Source organism: Ptiloglossa arizonensis, chromosome 1, assembly GCF_051014685.1.
Source record: "Ptiloglossa arizonensis isolate GNS036 chromosome 1, iyPtiAriz1_principal, whole genome shotgun sequence".
NCBI lineage: Eukaryota > Metazoa > Arthropoda > Insecta > Hymenoptera > Colletidae > Ptiloglossa > Ptiloglossa arizonensis.
Window position 1 is genome coordinate 10,744,988 of NC_135048.1, and position 14,213 is coordinate 10,759,200.

Genomic DNA, 14,213 nt, shown 5'->3' on the forward strand with positions numbered 1-14,213 from the left:
ATTATAGAATATAACAAAAATAGCTGGTAAAAAAATAATTTTTAATTCCTATTTGAACTCATGATACTTAAATTAAAAAATTAAATTCACCATACAAAAAACCTACAGCATTATATAGTTGTGTTTAAAGTAAAAATTGATTTTAGTCAATACTTTACAATAAAATACATGAAACAGATATTGAATTTTAGTTGTTACTGTATTAATTTCAATTCACTTCAGTAAATAAATGAAATGATTAAAATTACAATTAGAGTTCTTTGTATTTATTTGTGACGTTTTTTTTTAAATTTCACATAATGTAATATTTAGTAACTTTATTTACAAATTATTAGTCCAATGTATGAACTAATAAACTTTAATCTGCTTAGGATTTGAATTATTTACAAAAAATTTTGAATTATGAAGCAACCTTTAGGTCCACACATTCATGGGACAGAATTCTTCTTCACTGTTTATAATCAATAAAGCAGGAAACACTATTACTCTTTTTTATTTCTTAAAAAAGTGAATTAAAAGTTCCTTACAATTTTGTAATAAACGTTTTCCACCAAATATTGGTCAAGCATTACTAGTCTTAGAAATGGAGTCTAACGTAAATGCAATTTGCTTTGTAAAGAACATTTTTTTCTTAATTGTTCTTGTTATATTTTATAGATTTCAATTGTAATAGCCTCTCCCAAGGCAACAATGTTACTTGAAAGTGATATTTGAGAACAAATATCACAATCTATTCTTTTGGTACTTAATAACATTAATACATTTGTTATTGGCAGTACTTGTAGTAATTACATTCCTGGCAAATAACTTCCAACGGCTTTGTCTTTTACATAATATGGTTTCCACACTTGTAGACGCGTTATATAAGTCTAAACAGTGAACAGAGATTGATTGGGCAATTGAAAGTGTTTTCTGAACATTACACCTTTGACATATCGAGATATTTTAGAACAATGAAAATACTAAAAACGATGTCTCTAACTATACTGGATAATATATTACATATATCACTAACTGTTTTAATTAATGAAATGAAAATTAATGTTTGAAGAGTTTCAAAACATCTAATCGCATTTTCTATACGGTACAAGATTGAACCTGCAGCACAGCTGCAGTATTCTAACTATTAAACCAGAATCTGATTAAATTGTTTTTTAATATTTATGTCGTATCTGACTGATTTTTTCTTGCGATAAATATATGAAACATCGTATATTTGCGAATTATTTTTGCAATCAACATTTAATGTACAATTTTGTATATTGCACGATCAATTTTTACAAATATATTCATGATTTAATTGCAAGATATACTGCATAAAACAATTTGCATTGCAATGGAATTCATAGTATATCAAATTTTTAAGTACTAATTTCATAATAATGTTGCATTTTTTTACGAATATCTAATTAAAGTTTTGTGTAAAAATTGTAAAACAAATTTAGATAAGTAAAAAGACGTAATAAATATATACCAATATGAAAATCAATTTTATTAAATAGAGTATTGCAGTAAAACAAGGTGTAAATTTAACGGAAATCCTTGAATTCTATAATTCAATGAATGCCACTTCATGCATATTAACAAAAGAGAAATGTAGAAAAATATTTTTCACGTTAGCTTCTTTGATATCCTTTCATGGCTTGCAAATATTCTGATATACAAACAATTGTTATTTCTTAAATCAAGAGAAAAGGAAATTGCATCATACTGATGCAAGGCTCCAGTATCGATTAATCATCAACTAGTGTAACGGAAAAAGTAAGAAAGGAAAACAAATTTTTGCATTATTATTATTATTGCTATAGGCCAAATATAATTATTATAATTGTACGAAAAATGTAATCACAAAAATAACAAGTTAATTATAAAGCAAACATATGTTGGCAGCAATATTGGCATTAAATCTTTTGAATTTCTAAACACGTTTCAGTTGTTTTGTCCCTTTATGACTGGTGGAATGTTCTCTCTTTGCTTCTCGAATCTTCTCTATTTATTCTTTTTTAAATAAATTCTGCAAATGCATCTTTTATATATCTGCCATGTTTAACCGCTAACTTCCACTTTTGAACATGATAATAACACTGTACCCTCACACTTCTACAAAGTATATATTATATATTTATTTTTGTAATGTATGCAAGACCTGATGAGTGCTTGCTCTCGGTATTTTATCAGTTATGTTCATTCTGTTCATACGATCGCATTGTTCATAATAATGTAAGTAGAATATAATATATGACACTTTCCTCTGTATATGTAACTGTATTCGAGGGTATTGCAAATTGCAACTTTTTCAAGGTTTTCGTAAATATTATTTGCCTGAAAGACATTGCAAGCTAACCATTACTGATTATTATTATGATTTTCATAATATTAAAATGTATAATTATATTAAATTTGAATAATTTCAGATCTTGAAGTGCAGCTGTAAATTTTAGATCTCGAAGTAAAATTTTTTTATAAATAAAAACTTGCTGTCCATACTTAGGCAAATAATTTTCGTTATTTTGCCATTTAAAAGTATGTGTAGTGAAATAGTACTTTACTTTCTCGTAGTCAATGATAAGAATTTTCATGTTTCTCAGTCTTATAAGCAATAAATCTTTGTCATAGAAAGTTGTTCATTTAGACTTGTTTTTAAATGGCTTACTTTGAGTTAATTATTTTCAATCTTATATCTTATTCCATATCCTCTGTACATTTGTAGCTTTCAGTTAACACACTTTGTAAAATTTATTACAAATAAGTCGTAAGATACTCAAAAAAGGACGTTTCCATACAAAAGGAAATACTGCTCAACCCATCTGTACCATGTCCAAAAATGTTTCTGACCAAGGTGAATATTACTTTTCTAAACCTTATTCCCATTAAGGTTTATTACCTAAATGACTTTGTGTATGCAAGCAGAATTTTGTTATATTGTATTACCTAAACAGACTTTTTTTAATATGAGTGAATGTTCATACTGAGTGTTTAATATGAAAAGCCATCTAATTTGAAAGGTATAATTTGTTACGACAGTAACTGCCAATAGAATCCTCTGCTTGCAATTGTAAATATGAGAAGGTACAATATTAATCTAATTATGCACTGTAGTCGATGCATGTTGAAGTCTTTCTAATTCTTCCAATGATAAAACATTTGCCTGGACAAGCTCTGGAAGCTTACCAGCTCGAGCCTGAGCAAGAAGTTCTGGACTAAACCATCGTGCCAATTGATTCGAAGTTGGTGAAAGATCTCCACCATTAGTACCCACATATCCTAAACCTGGTGATGTTTGACGACCTACGGACATATTCATTTGTCGTGACCGCATTACTCGCCCATCTGTGAAAAATATTTATCAAACTTAAACGTAGCATTCATTTTACTGTAAGCAAGGAAATAGGAAATAGTAACAGTTGATACTAATTCTTTTCTTTTTTTTTTTTAAACAATTAATTATGAAGTGCTATTGCGGAAATGACTTTATATAAAAGTTAGAAAAGTAATTTCTAATGCAGAATGAAATATGAAGTATGAAGTGGAAATGTTATTCAATGTCACAAATGAATATATTGCTAGTCATATTATAAGAAATAAGAACAGCCTAGAACTATTAGTTCATTACTTTAAGTTTGATCCAAAAATAAATGTTGTCTAGATTGGTTTAAATAAGAGGAGCAGCTAAAGTGTGAGATCTAATTATTCCAATTTCTGAACACCATTGCATGCAATTTGATTAGGCAAGAGGAAGACACCTGAAAATGTTTTAGAATAATAAAGTTAATGCAACAATGTATTGGATATATATAATGAAATAGTATACACATCCAAATAAAATAGTTCTAAAATACTGAAAAAATAATGGTCGACTAAGCTCAAAATTTTATAATTTTACAGTTAAAAAACATAAATTGTCTATCTATAAAATGTTAAGTTTAACAAGTACTGAAATATTTGTTAAGTTACTATCAAACGTTAAAAGTGCATTTTAGGTTCCCTTCTGTACAATATACAAATAATGTTACCTGATCGACTGGAATTGTAGTTTTGATTCAAAACAATTTGCATTTGCGAATTAAGTGTCCGTTGCTGCTGTTGCTGTTGTGGTTGATGTTGCATATTAGCAAGATGAGATGGAATCTGCTGCACTTTCATTTGGTTGTTCATAGTATTTGATCTCTGATTTATCATTGAATTCTGAGCAACATTATATTGCGAAACATTGTGATGTGGTATAGGTGTAGTCATAGTATGTTTGGAGCGGGCAGGATTACCATACACGCTTGAAATCGTTCTATGTTGTGACTGTTGTTGTTGTTGTTGTTGTTGTTGTTGTTGTTGTTGTTGTTGTTGTTGGAAATCTGTATTACCACTATATTGGAATTGATTACCCCCATTTCCACCACCACCTTTCACTATTGGTCGACCTACAATAGATAATAGAAACATAGACGTTACATATTCATTAATTTATATACGAGTATAAAACATTATATATATATAAGCAAGTTTATATATATATATAAACACATACCTGGATGTTGTTTAATAGATGGATTCGGCCATGTGGATTGAACAGATTGTGGTCGTAATGTATTATGCCGAGAAAGAACTCCTTGTGTTAATAATTGAACTGCAGACTGCATTTGTTGCATCTGTGATGTTTGAGATTGAACTGCCAATTTTGATGGATCATTACTATTGCCTAGATGAAAATAAAAAAGATGTTAGACAAAAGTGTACAAACATATATATAAAAACTAAATGTATATGAATAAGCAAGGCATAAAATATAGGAATTATATACATAACTTAACTTCCTACTTCTTCAGCACATACTTTGAACATGTATACAAAATAATATACAAATTGTTTTGTTCATATGATGTAACACACACACACACACACACACACACACACACACACACACACACACACACACACACACACACACACACCGCAGAGCATACACGCACGCACGCACACACACACAATGTCAGAACAATTTCTCCATTTCCCATTTATGTAAATAACATAATAAATCGTATAAAAAATATTAATCTAATTTTTTAAGACTAACAGTTTTTGTGATTATTACAATATAAATATAAATTTAAAAAAATCTAATATTAAGTTGAAAATGCGTTTTCTTTTTAGAGTTAACAACAAATAAAATAAAACATTAAACAAGTAATATACATAAGGCGAAGAATGACACTGCCTTTTATAATTAATATTTTTTATTTTGTTTAATTTATAATTCTACTTGAAAAAAAAATTCGTGTTCTACACACAAAAAAAGAAGAAAAAAAAGCGACAGATAATAAAATAGACTACCAAACACCATAATTAATATTCATAGTATTCAGTAGCATTTTATCATTTTTTTTCAATTTATCAGAAACAGTACTCAATTCATAATACATGCAAATCCCTTGTCCGCATCAAATTATAATAGGTTAATCTAAAAACTGTTAAGCACATGCATCTAAGAACAAATCATATCAAAGCATTCATTCCATTAAAGGAAAATGAAAATGTGTAAAAGGAAACTTAAAGCATGAAATGTATTTATAAAGCTTTTTATTTTAAAACTATTCCAACATTCTTTTTTTCTTGCAATACGTTTATATATTGGTCTATGCAGGAAATTTAATTTATATTAGTTTTAGATGGCATTAGCATTGTATGCAAAACTAAAAGACTCATTTTTATGTATAATTTGCAAAATTACAGACAAATCAGCTTTTAAACATATTAAAGGTGTCAAGCAAAAAGAAATAAGAGAAAACAAAAATATCGTTACTCATTTTAATACAAAAATAAAAAATAATGTTACATTAGATAATAGTCACAGATTTATGAATTTGTTTATTTTTATGTAAAGTTCATAAAACACTCAGTATTTTCGAATTTCATCATTTTATGAATTTAATATCTTACTTTCCTCTGTTCTACTTATCATTTTATTATTCTCAACTATTATCGTTTCTATTTCAAACTGTTCTGTCAATAATTTGTCAAAAATAAGAAAGCTTCTATTATTATTAGTATCACATATGTATTTATCATAATAGATTCTTCGGTAAATGTACTTTCATTTAAGAATTCTTTAGTTACACGAATAAGTTTATTTTCCTTTGTCGTATTCAAATTCGAATTATTATTCGTATTTTTCTGCACAGCAAAAAAAAGATACTTGGTTTTTAATGCAGATTCCTCTACTGCTAAATTATTATTATTATTCAACTCGTGTAAATTTTTCAATGCGAAGCACCAGTCTCAGCTGTATTACCATGCTTTTTAGCGTTGTGATTAGTAATCTAAATTGCACTGTCAAAATAAGCAACTGTCTGTGTGTCAGTATGTTTTTTATACTGAAATGCGTTACGATAGTTGTTACGATGTTCGTTAATTGTAGGATAGAATGAAAAAACTGTTTCTAATTGATGATTAGAGCGATTCGCACCCTCAGGCTCCTTATCAGCAGTCATTTTACGTAACACTGATGTCGGGGTAAAAGCGAGTGGCGTTGGGCTCATGGTCTGCTTTGCCGGAGAGTTAACAGGACTTGTTGCTCTCTGCTGAGCTTGTTGCTGTTGCTGTTCTTCTTCGTCCTGCCGCTTACGGTAATTCTCACGTTGTTCCTCCAACTTTTGCTTAATTAGAGCATTTTGCATTATACTCTGTGCATGCATAACAATCGCCCGCGGTGAAGGAACTTTATGCTGCATCACTGTTAAAATAATAAAGATCAAGCATATTTTATACAATTAAAGAATTGTATTTTACAACTTTATCAGCTCTTTGTGATATCTTTATAAAAAGCTTAATCAGCAATTTATAATCGTTTAAAAATAATTTATACTTTAATAAGACCCCAACTAGAATACAAATTAAATAAGTTTTCTAAAAAAATGAAGACTAGTATTATTTTTTTATTTCAGTGAGACAAATTCTTCTCTTATATTGCATTTACTTGATTAAGCATCATTTATGTTTTAGTAGAATAAAGCAGCAACATAATAGAACTGTTATTAAATTTAATATTCTACCTGGATGCTGTACTATTAAAGTACTAGGGCTAGCTGTCAAATTTGGAGATATTATTGAAGGTGAACAATAAGCTGCATTCCAAACATCACAATACATATTTATACTATAATACTACAATATTTAAAATACAGAATCTATGCTTAATAACCAATATAATTCATAATAAAACACGAAAGAATAAATCGAACATTAACTATTTCGAAAATATTTCAATGAAAATATAAAACAGTGCAAAATTAAAGAAATTTGATAAAAATAACATAGAACCAAAATCGGTATACGGTAAAAAAGCATGTTAAAAAATATATTAATATGGAAAACAAATACAAAAATAATAAAAATATATTTCTTTTAAGAGTATAACCCAAATAACTTTTGTTAATAATAGACAACATATATAACTCACCATTATTCATAGGAGATGGAATCCTTTGTTGTTGTTGCTGATACAACATCTGTTGCAAAATATGATCTTGAGGAGTAGGTACATTAGGATGTGGACTTACAGTACGTGGAGTAGTACCACCATAAATTTTTAAAATATTTACTAAAACTTCTTTATGACGATGGTGCATAGCTGGATTCTGTTAACAGTGTTATCAATGAAAGAAATTATTAGACAATTTATTATACTAGAAACATGTTAATAAGATCGTAATAAACACATAACATTATAAATAGCTAACTTTATAAATCATAATCATAATAATGATAACAATTATAATAATCACAATAACCACAATAATTATAACAATCACAATAATTATAATAACAATAACAACAATAATGATAACAATAATAAAGAGAGTTAAGCATTAATATCAAAATTATTAGTAAACCTGCAACTGTTGTATAAGATGTTGTCTAGTTATTTCTCCCTGTTGAAGACCTTGAATAATGGCTTGAGCTTCCGGTCTCTGCAGGAGCTCCCGACTCGCAGGGGCTTTGTTAAGTATCATTTGTATAGGATTCATGCCAACCAACAGTTGACTACCCATCATCATCGACTGTTGCTGCTGCTGCTGCTGTTGCTGCTGCTGCTGTTGTTGTTGTTGTTGTTGCTGTTGCTGCTGCTGCTGCTGCTGCTGTTGCTTTTGTTGCTATTATTACCCAAATAACAACTTAGAAAAAGCCATTGTTCTGCCTTTTTATCATATTCTCGATACTAACCTGTTGAATCTGTAATACTTTCATTAGATTTTCATGCTGCATCTGTGCCTGATGTGGATGCTGATTTGGTCCAAGAGAGCCAACATGATTAAACGTTGTAGCATGAATTGATTCTGGGACCGATTGCTGAGGGGCAACTGGTTGGGTTTTCAGTTGTGAATTAAGCAGCTACAAAAAATTACGCATTATCTTAGATGAAACAAAATATCGTATAATTAAACTATCAAATAAAAAAGAAGAAACATGATTATCTCACTTGCATCAATGTTACAGGTTGTTTTTGAGACATAGGACCATTCGCTGCTGGTATAGCTTGTCCTCCAGTTACTTGAGCAAGCTATGTTATAAATAAACAATTTATATATCCATACTAAATACATGCTAATGCATGAAATAAGAACAATAAAACATTTTTAATATTACCAATTTTTTAAAAGCAGAGAGATCTTCTTCAGTCTTATTTACACGAGGTTGATCAGTCGAAGACGTAGGTGGAGGAGCACCACCTCGCATACTTGCTTCTAATTCCTCCAGGCTATGCACAACCTTGCCACCAACTTCTATAAAAAATATTTAGCATCATCTATCGTTTTATCATTTATTTTTCTCCAACTAATTTTAAAAAAAAACTTCTGACTGAACATAAAAAATAAGATAAACAAAGATTCTTTATTTCTTCTCACCCATATCTTTGATAGATGTACTCTTCATTAATGGTACAACAGTACTAGTTGCATCCCCTTGTCCATTCTGACTTGGTTTACTTCCACGCTGCAGCATTTCCAATAATTTTACTCCAGTGGTAGACGTAGTAGTATTTGTTGTTGTATTGGCAGGAGAAATAGGAGCGAAGTATGTATTAGACTCTGTTACTGATGGGATCTGAATATTTGGCTCAGTAATATCATTAAGAAGATTATTCAATATATCATCTTGTATAGAAGTTCTGCGACTGTCCACTTGTTGAACTGGACTTTCTCTTTTAAACCACTGACTAAATCGTGAACAAGATCCATCATTTGAGCCAACTCCATTCTATACAATTAAAAATAATGTATTTCAAATTAATATAATATATACAATACATAAAATGGCTATTTTCATTATTGATATTTACAAGAAATTGAAAAGAAATCTTACTGTTAAAAGCCCAGGAACACCAGGAAACGTATCAGATTTTAAAAATTCATCGAGGTTAAAATCAGGATGACTATCTTCTTGATTTTGATTTGCAATACTTGAATTATCAGTTGTTTCACAACTCTGTTCAATTACAGCACTTACATTAGAATCATGATTTGTTTTCTGCGCGTGTGAGGATGATTCATTCTGTTCGGAAATTGGGGAATGTGGTGCAGCAACAATGTTTATAGGTTGATCCATTGTGGTTGGCGTACTACGTCCTTTTGGACCAGCTGAATTTTCGCTTTGCTGCTTTTCATCTTTCTCCAAAGAATTCTTCTTCCCTCGTTTCTTTTGCACCGGAGTTTGTTTTTTATTTTTAGTATTGCTATTGTTGTTTACAGCCTTTTCTTCAGGAATATCTTCAAAACCTCTTAACTCAATAGTATCATGCTGAGATGTAGGTCCAGAACTAAACCACTCTGGTTCATCTATATCGTTACGATTCTCGCTGTATATTCGCCTACGATCATTGCTGAATCTTCGTTCTCGCCCACGATCTTTCTCACGATCCAGTTGATGGTTACGATCGTTTCGTTCGGCTCCTCTATCTCGATCACGTTCTCTCTCTCTGTCCCCATAGTCGCGACCAAAGGATCTTCGTTCATAACGTTCATTTCTTTCATCCCGTTCACGCAAATTATCGCGTTCACGTTCTCTTTCCCTTATATTTTCTCGATCCTTCCCATCGCGAGTATCTCTGTTATCGCGATCGCGCATAGAAGTACCACCGCTTGCCCCAGATCGAAAAGTAAAGTCTGAACGTTCAGGTTCAAGTTTTTCATTCTCAGGTCTAAAGTCCCATATATCGCGAGTTAAAATTCTGCCACTGCCAATTCGTCGAACAGATTCCCTGTGACTAACCTGTACATCATTTTTTCAAAAAATGTTCTATCTGCTTATTTTTTGACACGCAAAAAAAAACAGAAATAATATTAACTTTATAAAATAAATTGGTTTACCTCTGTCTTTCCTATTGGGCTCTCAGGTCGTCGATTTAAAGGTTGATTCACATTAACAAAGCAACCGGAATTAAAACTTCTACGTTGGGGGCTCAAAACTATGCCATCTTGTTCTTTACGAATTCGTTCTCGTGGATCTCCATTACGACGTTTACTATGATTTTCAGTAACTTGATCACCACGTCCAGTCCTTTCATCTTTTGAAGGTGTATCACTTCGCTTCCTACCTGAATGCCAACGTTCAGGATCCCATACACCACGTGAACTTAATAAAAACAAAGAACAAATTAATGTAATTCATAAGCAATAAAAATATAATTTTTAAAGAAAGCATAATCAAAATTATATTGGAACAAATAGCAATTTATATAATATGAAACATACTTGTTATATGAGGTATCTAAGAAATCATGCCTCCTCTTAGATAATGGCAAACTCTTTATTACCATTAACTTCTCCTGCAAATAAAAAGTAATTTTTAAATAAATAATATTGAAATAAAAATACAATTTATATCATACCCTAGAATATTGGAATTGAGGTCTTGAACGGCCCACTTCCATAATTGAAGTGTCGGTTACCTCCCCAGCCACCGACATTGATATAATTGCTTCATCTCCTGAAAAGTAGTTTAAATAAAAAATGTAAATATAATTTAATACATGTGTATACACTTACTTATATACAATTTCCAATAATTTATAAAATTATTTGCACAAAATATACCAAGTACAAATGATTTTTAAATTAACAATTTTACTAAGATTAATGACATTGAAAATATCAGTCTTCATTGCTTATCATTTTGTAGAAATGTTTTAGCATAAATATTTTTTAATAATGTAGAAGCTCAGCATTAACAATGTTCAAATTAGACGTTCGCTATTAAAAACATAGCCATTTTAATTTGTATACAAACTCGTGTAGAATAACGAATTTTAACTTTCAACATTGGCGTATGGTGTGATATAGTGAAGATTTAAACGCAGAGTTTGCGCTCGTTTTCTTTGATCTTAAATTCTGAGAAAGATATCGCTCATACATTACAGATGTACTTACGAAAGGTCACTCGCTTTATAGCGCTGACAGATTTGTTTTTACGAAACCATCGGCAAGTTCTAGTTTGCATCATTAGAGTTGCATCTAGAAAAGGCGATCCAGTTGGTCCTACCAGCGGACGTTTTCGTGGTCGCCGATACCAATTCGAACCAATAATACTATGTGTCTCTAGTTTCATTTTATCAAAATTTTCTGTCGTCTTTATTTTGTGCTTATATAGAAATTTACCGCGTCACCGTTTAACCGTCCCAACAGTCAAACAAATATTTATCGCGCGAAGGACAAAAAGGACAGAGAATTACCGTTCGAACCGGTTAATAAAGTATATAATGAAAAGCACTACGAAATAAAATATATAACACTCTCAAGAAATAATATTTAATACCCTCCTCACAAATATTTCACTTTACAAAAATTAAATAATTAAAAATTACGAACTATGAAATATTTATAACATTGTAGAAAACCCACGATATTTACGAAAAAATAGATCGTATACGATCCGATAATACATGTACTATTAGCGAAATCGTTCTAAATACGAAACTCTTGTCGAGTCTGTTTACGTCTATGTAACTGTGCGCCTAAGAAATCAAATTCTTAATTTTAATGGATACTACACGTCGTCTAGCACGATACAAACTGACTAAATGCCGACAGTTTTTAGGCAACAGAGTTTGTCCACAATCCAATCAAGTACGTCCCTGAGAACGTTATTGTCAACTTTATGGCTCATTGGTTGTGTTTGTAGAACGTTCAAACGTAATTTGTAACTGATATCTTCTAAATAGACACTCAAAGTTCAAACGTCTTATTAAACAATTAAATAAATTAATGTTTATTTATAGGTATAAAATATTAATTGGTGATAAATTTTCGTAATAACTATAAAATGAAAAACGTTTAAATAAATATAAATCAATAAATACTTTAAACGAAATATTATTTTTATAAAATATTTTTTTAAAAAAAGGTTCTTTATTTTTTCAGCTTACTACTTATAAACAAATTATTTGCAAGATATGTAAAAAATGTTAATTAGCTTCACATAAATGTGTAGAACTTATTCTGCTTAAAATTAATGTTTTTAAGTTATTATATAATGCTTTTATATTCAACTTTAAATTTAACAAATTCAAAAGGATTATAATATGATTAATATAAATCAGGAATTCTTATGTAATTCATTATAATACTTTCTATAATATCTATACTGTTCTACAACTATACAAATCTTTAATGAATATTAGTATAAAATGATCCTATATCTCTAAACAAACAAATGTCCATCAAATTCTATCTTTGAACATTAAACACTTCAAGGTATAATACAACTAATATAAATCTGAAGATTCATAGACTTTATCATAGAAGTAATTTAACATATATCCTAATATTTTGCATGAAAATTATTTTATTCCAATCACAAAAGGAAGATGTTAATTTATATTTTGCACAGATTCAAACTCTGAACATATTTTCTTGAATTACACTTTGAGAAGATCAAATACATCTTAACATTTTCAAATTAGCCAATGAATTTTGTCTATGTATATAATATTATAATTTCCATATACTAGTTTAATTTGATAAAAACAAAGTTCAATTTAACAATTGAGTAATTAATTGATTTTCAGAAGTATTGTGACATAAATATTGACAAAAATATTTTTGTCAATATTTATATACGTCATAGATACTTTAATTAACACTTGTAATTCAAAAATTATACTTTTAAACATACATAAAGAAGAAAAATCTCTAAAAGAGTCTACACAATAATATGATGTGTATAAATATAGAAAGTAAAAGTATGAGAGTTGCAAAAGATATAAACATGAGAACATTGATATAAGCTTCAACTTAAATGTTTTATCACTAACTTTTACTTCTCGTCAGATGTTAAAATATCTATAATAAATTTCTTTTAATAATCTCAGAACTTTTGCAGCATGGCATTGTAGACTGTGATAAAGATATCAAGAAAATAAACAACAGAAATTACTTTAATATATAAAACATATAGATTACAATTAAATTTTAGATTTAAATTGGAAAAGCAATTGTGTTTACAAGACGTTATGTGCATAATTAAGGGAGGTAGAAAGGAAACTAGCAAATCTCATACCTTCATCTTTTGGAGTTGGCAGTTGCTTGTCATTTGTCACAGATTCCTGAGACATTCTTCTGCTCTTTACCACGTTTCGTCTTCGAGCAAGGTAAATTCACAGCACACACTATACGGACTTTATGTTTTCTAGATCCTTTATGTGATCTATCTACGTCTCATACGCCATACATACGTATATCTAATTGTAGAGTTTATACCTAGCTATATATCTTATTACTGTTTAGTATCACAGATTGGTTTTCCGTTCTATATCGCGGTTTATCTTTAAGCGAGGAAAGAATTTCGATCGGGCAAACAATCGTTCGTCGATTGCCCGTGTGGTTCTAATATCGACAGCTCGGCCACTCTCACTCGTTGAAAAGAGAAATGAAGAAAAAGTGTTTACGTGCTACGTGCTACGAACTACGGCTTATGCACGATAATACAAAAGAAAAACGCAAAATAAACTAATTGCGCGAGATTCGAAGCACGTGTTCCCGAAAATCATTTCATTAATTCGACACGTCCTTCTTCAATTATTAGTAATCCATCGATTTATCACACAAAATGTACACACACAACACTAGTTCACTGCTATGCAAAAATAGAAAATGGCGCACGATCCCCACTTCCGCCGTTGTTTCTCACTGCTTCCTTGATCCACAACGGAGAGTGTTCTAGCTTAC

At 30.0% G+C, this 14,213-nt stretch overlaps 1 protein-coding gene across 4 annotated transcripts; it reads right to left on the reverse strand.

Annotated features, from left to right (window-relative positions):
* Positions 1–477: 477 nt before the first annotated feature.
* LOC143154154 (uncharacterized) lies at positions 478–14,198 on the reverse strand. Of its 4 annotated transcripts, none has more exons than XM_076326034.1 (16): positions 13,546–14,198; positions 10,880–10,977; positions 10,743–10,816; positions 10,359–10,623; positions 9,355–10,260; positions 8,898–9,249; positions 8,638–8,771; positions 8,471–8,551; positions 8,215–8,382; positions 7,884–8,144; positions 7,451–7,628; positions 7,044–7,115; positions 6,458–6,724; positions 4,523–4,693; positions 4,014–4,415; positions 478–3,330 (listed from the first exon to the last, which is right to left on the reverse strand). In XM_076326034.1, exons 1-16 carry the CDS (start codon positions 13,598–13,600, stop codon positions 3,083–3,085), a joined length of 3,732 nt encoding a protein of 1,243 aa, XP_076182149.1. In that variant the 5' UTR covers positions 13,601–14,198; the 3' UTR covers positions 478–3,082. The 4 variants fall into 4 exon arrangements, with proteins under 4 accessions (XP_076182149.1, XP_076182148.1, XP_076182163.1 ...); XM_076326033.1 differs by having other exon boundaries at positions 8,638–8,774; positions 13,546–14,196; XM_076326048.1 differs by lacking the exon at positions 7,044–7,115 and having other exon boundaries at positions 13,546–14,192.
* Positions 14,199–14,213: the final 15 nt, after the last annotated feature.